This window comes from Citrus clementina, unplaced genomic scaffold (genome assembly GCF_000493195.1).
Source record: "Citrus clementina cultivar Clemenules unplaced genomic scaffold, Citrus_clementina_v1.0 scaffold_1, whole genome shotgun sequence".
Lineage (NCBI taxonomy): Eukaryota > Viridiplantae > Streptophyta > Magnoliopsida > Sapindales > Rutaceae > Citrus > Citrus x clementina.
The window spans coordinates 27483162-27494425 of record NW_006263303.1 but is presented as its reverse complement, the minus strand read 5'-3'; the positions used below and the strand labels follow the sequence as shown (position 1 = coordinate 27494425).

Here is an 11264-nt window from a genome sequence, read left to right as displayed (position 1 = left end):
TCATTAATTAACAATAATAATTAATTTGGAATTATAATTATTGGCGTGCTTAGTTTTTTTTTTTATCAGTATTGGTGTGCTTAGTTGATTGCTCTAAATAAATTCAATATACTACTATTAACAGAACCTTCCTTTTTTTTTTTTTTTTTTTTTACATGATTAGACCACGCTTTCCTTTCCTACTGATATTATTTCATTGATGGCTTAGAAATAGGCAATTTTTCTTGCTTTGGGGTTAAAGAACGTAATCTCCTTTTTGGTCCTGAAAAATTTATAAACTCATTGAAGCAAAGTTAATTAATTTATAGCATTAAAATCTCATAAATGTAATGATTAGATGCTTGTTATAATCACTTAGGAACTGTGATCCTCTCCTTTTAAAGATCTCGTGCTGTATATGTCATTCAATGATAATGTTTGGTTAAGATTTAACTACTATTTTTTTAAGTTAATACTACATATATCATATTACGAGGGAATCTTTTTTTTTTTTAAGTATTACGAGGGAATCTTGATTGCAAATCATAATCCTATAGTCCTTAAATATCCTAAATGTGCTAAAAATTTTGTAAAAACTTATCAAATAAGGTAAATTTTGAATTATCCCTCGTGAAATGATAATTTTCAAAATAGCCTCAAATTATTATAAACCTTAATTTACCTCCATTCTTTTTAAGAAAAAATACATTCATCAAGGCACTTTCATTTTTTTTTTCTTATCTGTTGAATAAATATGACAGTATTTCGAAGATGTTCATTTTAAGAGGAAGTTATTCAAAATTAATCCTATGAAATACTAAGAATAAAAATATATATAAAATAAATCATAGTTTAATGTTATTTATCTTAATTTAGGCTTCATATATCTACGGACGACGGAGAAATTCATTACAATCACGATTGACCTATTGTTTACAGTAGTACAAGCATTAAGAATTCAATAGCATTTTAACACCGACTCTTTGAATTTTCTTTAGAAATATGAGAGCTACATACCAGATCAAGATGATGGTCTATTTTTAAAATTTATATATTAAGAGATTTGCTTACTCTTAGCAAATGCCAGCTAAATTTGAAGTATTTTATCGAAGATCTGAATTGGCTGGTCAAAGTTAATTACAATGGAAAAAGCTCTGTTGGTTACGTATGAAAACATGACAATATGAATCAAGCGATGCCACTGCTCTCAAGTCATTTTCAACAAATAGTCAAGATTTAGCATGAATTTTCTCACGAAAATGAACCCCAGGAAACTAGAGAAAGATCACCTTGCGTGACAGAAGGAGTTGACAAAGATGCAATTAACAGTGGACTTAAAATATGTTAATAATATTCCATGAATAAGAGTGTATCGAATAATAAATGATGAATCGCTCGACTTCAACACAACGTAACACGCAGAGATAAACTAAAATAATATAAATATTTAATCAATGTGTTGCTATCTCCATGCACTTTATGTAAAATAATGTGCAAGGACGTTACAAACAGACACAGCTGATGACCTCAATTGGTCTCAAATCTCTTACCGTATTAACAATTGTCAACTCTTGTTATTTGTTTTTGTGTTTGTTTAATTTCATTTTGGTAACAAACCCATCTCTATGAGCATCCAAGGGATTGACTTATCAAGTTAATACATCATAATAATCAGGATTTTTCTTTTTTTCTCGTGTCTACCTTCCATGCAAATTCAAACTGGGGCCAACGCGTTATTAGATTTGATGTAAATTGCAATAAATAAATAAATAAATGTGTTTACTAAGTTTGTGGGGAGTGATTTTGTCGTACGATCGAGTGCAATACTTGAAACTGAACAAAAAGTTAAAAGAAAAAGAATGAGAACAACGCCGGAACGATTCCAAAGCACAAGTAATAATATGTTAAGTTTCGGAGTGTTTTGATTATAAATCTTCTCCAGGTGACGATGACGACGAAAATTACAGATCTCTTAAGTAACTTGGAAGCACTTTCTGAAAGGAGTACCGAGCTAACGACTGCTTTTCCCATAATCATTTCCATGCTGTTTTCTTATTCGAAGCACTCGAAAGAGCTTTCACGAAAATATTCATCAAAAGCACCTCAATCATCTTTTCTTAAACATTTATTTCAACTAAAATTAAATAAAACGGGAATGACAGTTTTTGTTATCTAAAAACATTTTTTTTATCAGTGTTAAAAGCAATTTCAACCACGCCTCTATATCTCAAATAATACCATTTTGGCATGAAAGTACAACCAATATTACACCAAGTACAGTCCCAATGGAAGGAATTAAATACACAAATAAGGATGTGGCTAGTAAAAAGAATGGCGATAAATCTCTAAAGGAACATCAGAGATCGATGATGGTGTCACAGAATTTGACCTTTGGAATTATATATGCTTTATTTTAAAAGAGTTGGTGATGCCGTATATGCCTCCTACTTCACCTCCATTACATTCTTTAATCAATCATTAGTAGACCATTTAAACCTATTTCAATGTCACGTTTCAGACGTTAGAACTTGGGAAAGAGGAATAATTAAGTCAACAACAAATTTGAAAAATGTACTCTTTGGCTACTAATTTAATCTTGGGTCGTCTTAACTTTGTGATTAAAATTTAGGACTTCAATCTGCCCACCCAATAGAGTTGGTAACTATGGAACCCACCAACAGCACCGAACCAAGAGCTTCACTAGATATTTTATCCCCCAAGAACTTTGAATGAGCATAGGCTAAAGACCCAGAGTAAGTTGAGTTGATTAATTCAAGATTGTTCAGTTCACGAAATGATGCCAATTTACACATTTTACAGAATCTCTACGCTGCGAATAAAAAGGTGTACCTCAATGTCAAACACACTCTTAATTTGTTCACTCTTAATTTGTTTAAGCTAGCTGCCCAACTAATACCAAATAAAAATCCCTACTACTCATCAAAACAGTTTTTGAGTCAACAAAATGGTAAAGCGATGTGGTATTTAAGATTCCAGATCAAATATTATTCCAAGAAATCACACACTCAGGATTCTAAATATTCGTAAATTAATTAAATAAAAGAGAATTGCCAGTACAGGAAACCGTATAATACTAGGAAGAGCTTCACAGCAGCATTTTTATTCCAGAAAACATTATCTCTGAGGATCTCATGAAGATAATCATATACATTATACATCGATAGGAGAGCCAAGAGTATATCTTATGAAATATCAAGAAACTCCGGGTGAGAAAAAACTTAAGGAAATGAAGCAGCGCGTCAAAATAGTTTATAACCAACAACTGGTTCCAAGTTCATCTGATATTTTTGAAGCAGTATGTATGCCTGTGTTCTCTCATGATAAAAATTAGAACACGTTAATTACTACTAACTTATGTACAAATACTTCAGAAGAAAACTTGGTCCCACTTCAGGTAATAGTCGCATCACCCATTATACCGCCATCATAATCATATCGAGAATAACAAAAATCCTGTAAGAGAAGTAATGATCACTTAGTTACCATGTTTGAGTGGAAGGTAAAGAGTATAATACCATGTAGGGACAAGCAGTAGGGAGACTCACATTCTGATTGTGCATTCACCGCTCGAATTGGTGTTTTATTAAGTCTTCAGGGTGGATTCTTAGGCCGCATACAATTATGCGTACTTGCAATACCCTTTCATGGCAGTACAACAGAAGGTTGATTAACGATGCACCAAGGCTTTATTAGCCTGCAATTCTTCAAAACCAAGACAGGTGTGATCTAAAACTTAATTATATATTCTTTTTTATTGTTTCCATATTCCAATACGACAGAGCAATATGTGAAATCAACCGGTTATAATATATCTATTTCACATTTATTGCAGCAGCCATACTCCGTAGCCTCCGAGAAATTTCTGAAAACGAAGGTCTCTCAGCTGGATCAGAGGCCCAACAACTTTCCATCAAAGACCTCCATTCAGGATCACACCATGTTGGAATTTGGGGGCGTAATGTGTTATTCACAATTCCTCCTGCAAATCAAAATTAAGAAACAAATACAAAGATCAAAATCACACATTGACACGCATATTGGAAACAATATACAGTCTGCTACTATTTTATGCTTACCAATGATAGAAGCACAATGCATATCAGCATACGGTTCATCCCCCGTCAGCAGTTCCCACATAACAATCCCAAATGAGTAAACATCAATCTATGGAAAAGAAATCAATAAAACATAAAATAAATTGCAAGAAGAAAAACAAAATACCCAGAGAATAACAGTCATAGGACCATTTAAGTTGAAAACAGCAGAATTTTAAACTAAATAATGTTACCTTTTCTGTTACCATGTGACTTTTTCCACTCAGGAGCTCAGGTGCCATCCATGGTAAAGTTCCACGAACACCTCCCGATACTAAAGTCTGTTGTTTCACCTTCGACAAGCCCAAATCACCAATCTAAAAGAGTAGGCACAAGAAGCTTAGCGCAGAATTCAGAACTTCTAATACTTTAACCAAACAAGAACGTAGGCACGGAATATAATACAGGAGACTAAGCAAAGTTGATATGAAAAGAACCATACACAAACATTAAAAATATTACCTTGCATACAGGCCGCTGAGGGTCTCTCATATTCACCAACAGATTTTCACATTTCAAGTCAAAATGTACGATGTTCTTTCCATGTAAATACTCCATTCCAAATGCCGCATCCATAGCTATGATGAGTCTCTTACGACGGTCAATGGTTCTATTCAAAACATTACAGAATCAGATTTCCACATTTAAACAATGGTATTGCTTTCATATAAGTCTAGATCTAAAGAATCTTCATCCGTACAAATCTTTTTTAAGCAGAACAAAAAAAAAATTTAAAGGCAGAAAATAACAAAAAAATCGAAAAAACAAATTCACTAAAGTGCCATCACCATACCTGTCCTTCTTCTGCAAAAACTGTTTCAAAGACCCATTAACCATGAATTCTGTCACGGTTGCCAAAGATCCATCAGGACCATCACGTACTATGCCATAAAAAGACACAACGTTTGGATGATGCAAGGAACTCAATAACAGAGCCTCCTTCCAAAAATCTGCAATCTACAACAGCAAAATAGATAAAACTATAATCGTGCAAACAACTCCAAGCAAGATAGAAGGGGTTGCAAAAATGACAGCAGTTGACATATGGATAGGGTTCAGCAAATCCCATATAGATAGGACATCAAAGAGTACAATGCTGAGAATTAAATCAAGTCCATATCAATGAAACACCGTTGCCAATATAAGTTTCCTGGCTCCACCAGAATATGCAACAAACAATTGAAAAAGACTTGAAACAACTAGCAAAAATTTTGTTGAAATGCCTTTAGTCAAATTTTGACAGTAATTGTACTATCATTTCAGTATATATTGTACTTCTAAATGTTGTTGCTATGTTTATTTTAAAAATATTAGCTGTCAAAAGACTATAAGACTACTAATTTCCTAAATGCAGACTAATCTTTACTATCATATATGCATCAGTAAAGACAATGACACTGAAAACAATGATTGTTTTTACATCAGTTGATTCACAGTAGCTGAAAGAATGATATGGATATACCAAACGTTCTCTTTCAGAAGGTTTCCCGGCAAAACAGCTGGCTTTGATTCTCTTTATCGCTACATCAGAACCCCTCCACTTCCCATGGTAAACAGATCCATATGTTCCAGAACCTAATTCTCGAACCTCCTCTAGATCATCATTTTTAATTGTCTGCAAAAAGAATGAGCAAACTGCTTAGACCAGAGTGCATAAAAGACCATAACATATATGGAAAATGACTCATTATTCAGATGAGATCATACAGATGAAAGAAATCATAAAATAAGCAGCAATTATATTAATGACAAGAATGAGACAGAGAGGAGGAACCTGTAATCCCCTCGCAATAGCTTCAGCCTCAGCAATTGTTGGCTCAATTTTCAAAGTCTTGACAGTGTCGTTATCATAATCCATCTCTATTTCTCCATGAATGTTCTACAGGAAAAACAGGCAATTAAAAGGGAACGAAAAAAATATCCTACTTTGGGTAATTAGATTCACTCCATGCTCACCACTAATTCAGCTTCATTTGCAGGTGCTTCTTTTGTCGTTGTATCAGGCTTTACAGAATCATCACTTTCTTCAACTTTAGCTTTCACCTCCTCTGCCCCTTCCAACGCTGCTCTTTTTACAGAAGCAATCAGCTCAGGTAAGATACTTAAATTGTGAGCCAAAAGCTTCGAATCTTCTGGACGATCAGAAGGAGATTTTTCACCTGGCTTCTCAATATTACCACTCACTTCCATGGCCAGCAGGGAAGTTGAGCCAATAGGCTTTTCGGGAATCATATTCTGCTCTAAGCAAGATCTTTTCACATCAGTTTCTTCAACCTTTACAACATGATTTGCTGCTTTTTCTTGTCCAAGGTTACAATTCTCGTCTGTTCTAACTGCTTCACTAACATTGTTAACTCTCAAACCCAGATTGCAATCTGTAGTAGAAGAAACCAATTTATCTTGAACCAATGCTGAAAAAGAATCTGATTGGTGCACAGGATCTGGGAGTTGGTTTTGCTGATTATAACTTTGAGGGTTCATTTTTTGAGTCTGGCTGTAATAATATTCTGGAGGGGTGACTGTACCTTCGAAACCAGGCACTCTTTGCGAGGGATCAATCCAAGAATTTGGACTGTCCACCCCAACAGCAATCCGTGGATTGCCCTCCACTGCACCCCTAAGATAAGCAGGAGTAATGGAACCATTAATAACCGGGCCAGATGCTTCAAGAGGAGTGACATGTATGGGGTTCTGAACATTTCTCCACAAATTTTGTGCAGTTGCATGTCCATGAGACACTGGGTAAATAGTATCTGCTCCATAAGGAAAATTCCCGTACCGCACAACTCGCTCTTCAGCTGAAGGAGTGTGCAGATGGGGTACCACTGCTGCAGCTGGATCATGAAACAGTTCGTTCCCCATTTCAGGTCCTGTTCGATGGTGAGCATGATTTGGAGAGACATGGTGGCCATCCACCAAATTACCATGCCCCGGAGGAATATTCATGCCAGGACCATCCACCAAGTAATGATCGTTCAATCTTCCAGCTCCAGACATATGAGTTCTTGCTTCCTCAATCCTCGGATTCAACTGATGCTGCAAAACCCATCCTCTTTCATGACAGTGACTTTCATTATACACCGATCGGCTGTCATTATCTTTAGGGTACATACCAGGCAACTTTGCTTCAGCATTCAATACTAAATTCTCCCTGTTTTGGCGGCATTCAGCACATGAAAGAGGTACCTGGGGAAGCCCATTGCCTATGTTGGGTTGATCCAAGTGCAATTGATTTCTGTGGTAAGTGAGCCTGCAGTGCTCACATAAACCATTCCCATCAAAAACATTATGGCCATGAAATAAATTACCAGGAAAACCACTCTTGTCTCCAGAAACATTTCCAGGTGGCATCCATATTAAATTTTCAGAAAATTGAGGCTGAGGTTCATATGTGGGATGATGATTTACATGCTGCCTCGCATATTCTTCAGGAACTCTCTCCTCTCCAAATGGCATGCGGAACCGGGCAGAAGAAGGTGAAGATGGAAACTCTGGCAACGGTCTAGGAGGATCGTGATGCCCATAATGCCTAGGAGAATAATATGCAGGACTCCACGGACCTTCCATTTCATTATACCTCTGAGAAACAGGCTGTTGCTGCTGCCCTGAATTCATATGAGGAACTGTAAGCTGATGAAGATTATACTGTGGTTGGTTATGAATGCCACCCTCAAGACTCATTGTGTTAAAGAACCGCTCAGCCATATGGATGTCATCAATTGAACTAATCACTGGAGAGTCAGGATGTTGCAACTTCCTAAAATCATTACCATCGTTCATATTATTCAGTGCATCCACATACCTCCTCTCTGACTCACGGTCATCCCCATCAACATAGTGATTTGAACCATCTTGGTCCGAATGTGAAAACAGAAAAATCCTCAATCTTGTAAAACCATCACCTGAGCCCAACTTCTCATACTCTTCCATCATGTTAATCACATCATCATCATTCACAACCGACACCAGAGCATCAAGATCCTCATCTGGTTGTTGGTACTTCAACACCACTGCTCCCTCATAAAGTTCCCTCATCCTACTCATCAACTCCTCATAGGTCACATCTCTTGGCAAGCTCACAATTCGCGTCTCTCCACCCACATACCGCAATTTCCCATCTTGGGGTCGAGGCAAAATTCTCCCTAAGAAGCTACACAAGAACTTTACACGAGGGACATCATCATTGGAACCAGCGGTTGAACCCGAACCAGGCACGTTAGGAGACGGAGAATCCATCAGGTGTACAGCCTTGGTGACCGGTTTGCTGATAATCGATTGTGCTCGGAGTGTAATAAAGATTGGCTCAAGAATCCAATATCTTTATTACACATGGAGTGCATAAAACTCACACAACTATGCTCATAAGCTTGGCAATTTCCGCCCAAAACTCAAAGGCACAATACAAGAGTTTCTCATTGTGTCTACATTTAGCAAAGCAAATGAACAAATTATCCATATATGAACTCATCAAAAGTGCCAAAAAACCATCAAATGTTCAGAAAAAAAAATTAGAAAAAAGCATACCCAGATAAAAACACTCAATTTTTTAATCAAAACTAAGCATAAAGACAACTCATCCTTCAATCCTGAATCAAGAATTCAACAAAACAACCCCAAAGTTGCCGATTTAGAAATTAAAAAAGATGGAGTCTTTAATAAATAAGAGTACCTGAAATGAGACAAGCCCAATTCAAGATTCTTCTTTTCTTATCAATAAATTATGATAAAAGGGTGGTGTTGTGATTAAAAGGAGACGCAGATGAAGAAAGAAGAAGAGTCTGGTTGTGTTATGTTCTTGGGGGTGCGAATGCAAAAATGCAAAGATGCGATGCCTGTGCGCCAGGTAGCGTCACACGTGGCACTAGCTGGTTTTTCCGTTCTCCTCAGCATCTTTCTATTTATCATCTTCATTTTCGAATATGCCATCTTATTCTAAAATCCCATCACCCGTGGATTAAAATTTAAAAATGACTTTTGTAAATTAAAAAATACAAAAAATGAATTTTCGGATAATAATATTCGGATTCTTGAGTTTTAATAAAAACACAAATAATTGTATATTTATATTCTTTTATTCAATTCCCTCTCCGCTCGTAAAATTCTAATGCTCTAATTACATTGAATATTATTTCCTTAAAATTTTATAATATATGGGATGTTAAATTAATTGAGATAAATTATCAAAATTATTCTTTAATTGAATTGTTAACACAAGTTTATGTTCACCGGATAGTTGAGATATATTAGAATGCAATTTAGTTAAGTTCCATAGGAAGATACGCTTCGACCTCAATCTTGATGCAAAGAGGTGATAACCACCATTTAGAAGAACAAGTCAAGGAAATGGGTGCTCCTAAGAACTAAGATAGGGCCCTTTGTCAACAAAACAATTTATTATGTCTCTAATTTTTAATTCCGTAAAAGCTTAAGGGGTCAGTTGTTATGTCCCATACGAAGATTTGTTGTTGAAAATATTTTTTATTTTATCGGTTTTTTTTTATTGTAACTTTAATTAAAATATCCGTTGTTAGTTTTTAAGTTTATGGAAAATAGAACATGTTCTTGACTTGTTGTGTTACATTCATTGCATAGGGCTGTAATATAGAAGCTTTAGACCTTCAAAATATATCCTTTCAAATTTCATCTTAGGTGATGTGAAGATAATTTTTCATAATTTTTAAGTAAATTAATTACCTTATCTCCTTATATACTTGATAAATTTTTGGATGTGCCTCACTATCTTTTATTTATTTATTAGATATTTTTATTTTACCACTTGATTTTTTTGATATATTATTTTACTACCGAAGTTTTCTAACACTTACTCTTTTGCATTTAATGTTTTAGTTTTCAACATTTTATCATTAAACCATTAACTCCATTAATAAAATATTGATGTGACTAGGGTATTTTAGAAATTATAGTATATTTAGTATTTTAAGAATTTCACGAGGTATAATATTTGTAATTTTATCAATTGATTCTTTTATAACTGATGAAAGTAATGTTTCTTTATACATAATTAATTTTGTATTTTTAATTTAGAGATTAAATTACAATTACACATTTTAGATGTAAAATAGATTTTTATTACAATTTTCATTAAAATTGAATTAACTTTAACGGTTTAGTAATAAATAATAAAAATTGAAATATTAAATGGGAAAAAATAATTAATCAGAAAATATTATGTGGTAAAATAATAATATTCCTTTATTAATTTTTATATTTAGAAAACTGTTTGATTTTGCATAGAATTATGAGTTATTTCTGTTACTAAAATAACCATATTATCTAATCAATATACAGTTTAGCTTTTATAAAAAAATGAATTGTTATCAAATAAAAGCAAACAAATAAATATGTCGAATTAAGATGGGTACATAGTAGTTAAATCGCAATACTTTGTTGTATAATAATAATAATAATAAGAAGTTGAAAAAATTTAGACATATTATGTGAATTAAATAATATAGATGGATAAGATTAGGCATCCAATCACAGTAATAGTTTTTTTTCCCCAAGATTGGACAACTGCACAAATCTGATCTCGTTTTATAGAAAAGGAGAAATCGAAATTTTATTTTAGAAGACACATTTATAATTTGGCAAGTGATAAGTTACGGTTAATGTAACTTACACAATTCATCTCAGCTATATAAAATTATAAGATTCATAATTTATGTGGTTAAGATGAGTTGTGTATGTTACATTAAATGTAACATAAAGACACCCTTATAATTTATTTATTTTGAAAAATGAAAATATAATTTGATAGATGGCGACGTGGCGTCATATAAATTTGCGGAGCAGTGATGGAGCAAAAGCCCAAGCGCTGGCAGTGAGCTTCACTTTCTCGTGCCAGAAGATTATATAGCCAATAATTAGGTGACAGATGGCACAAGATCAAAAACGATCAGTTAAGACCCGAATGCACGCAAGTATGCCCGGGCCTTTCACTTTTGTCATTTACTTTTACGTAATTAATAATAATATAATGCTTTTGTTTTTGTTTTTTATTTAATATAATGCTTTTGTTTGTTCTATTACATAGTAGTTTGTTTTTCTTTCCCAATTTCTAGATTACATTTGTTGTAATTTAATAACATAAAAGTGGACACTTGGCCAATCTTTTTTTTACCTTATTTTTAACGGTAGTAAGTTAGATTA

At 34.2% G+C, this 11264-nt stretch overlaps 1 protein-coding gene across 3 annotated transcripts; it reads right to left on the bottom strand.

The window, feature by feature from the left end:
- Positions 1-3054: 3054 nt before the first annotated feature.
- LOC18054163 lies at positions 3055-8971 on the bottom strand. 3 transcript variants are annotated; one of them, XM_024177361.1, is made up of 10 exons: positions 8619-8971; positions 6051-8515; positions 5869-5973; positions 5557-5709; positions 4888-5051; positions 4557-4704; positions 4289-4411; positions 4077-4164; positions 3546-3979; positions 3055-3453 (listed from the first exon to the last, which is right to left on the bottom strand). In XM_024177361.1, the coding sequence occupies exons 2-9, from the start codon at positions 8328-8330 to the stop codon at positions 3813-3815; spliced, it is 3228 nt and encodes a 1075-aa protein (XP_024033129.1). In that variant the 5' UTR covers positions 8331-8515; positions 8619-8971; the 3' UTR covers positions 3055-3453; positions 3546-3812. The 3 variants fall into 3 exon arrangements, with proteins under 3 accessions (XP_024033129.1, XP_006453428.1, XP_006453429.1); XM_006453365.2 differs by having other exon boundaries at positions 8764-8971; XM_006453366.2 differs by having other exon boundaries at positions 6051-8971.
- Positions 8972-11264: the final 2293 nt, after the last annotated feature.

Coding starts and splice junctions, on each gene's coding strand:
- LOC18054163 (XM_006453366.2), bottom strand. CDS start 8,330: ATGGATTCTCCGTCTCCTAACGTGCCTGGTTCGGGTTCAACCGCTGGT. Junction 4,705..4,887: donor TTTTTGCAGAAGAAGGACAG/GTATGGTGATGG, acceptor TGTTTTGAATAG/AACCATTGACCGTCGTAAGA. Junction 3,980..4,076: donor GCATTGTGCTTCTATCATTG/GTAAGCATAAAA, acceptor TTTGATTTGCAG/GAGGAATTGTGAATAACACA.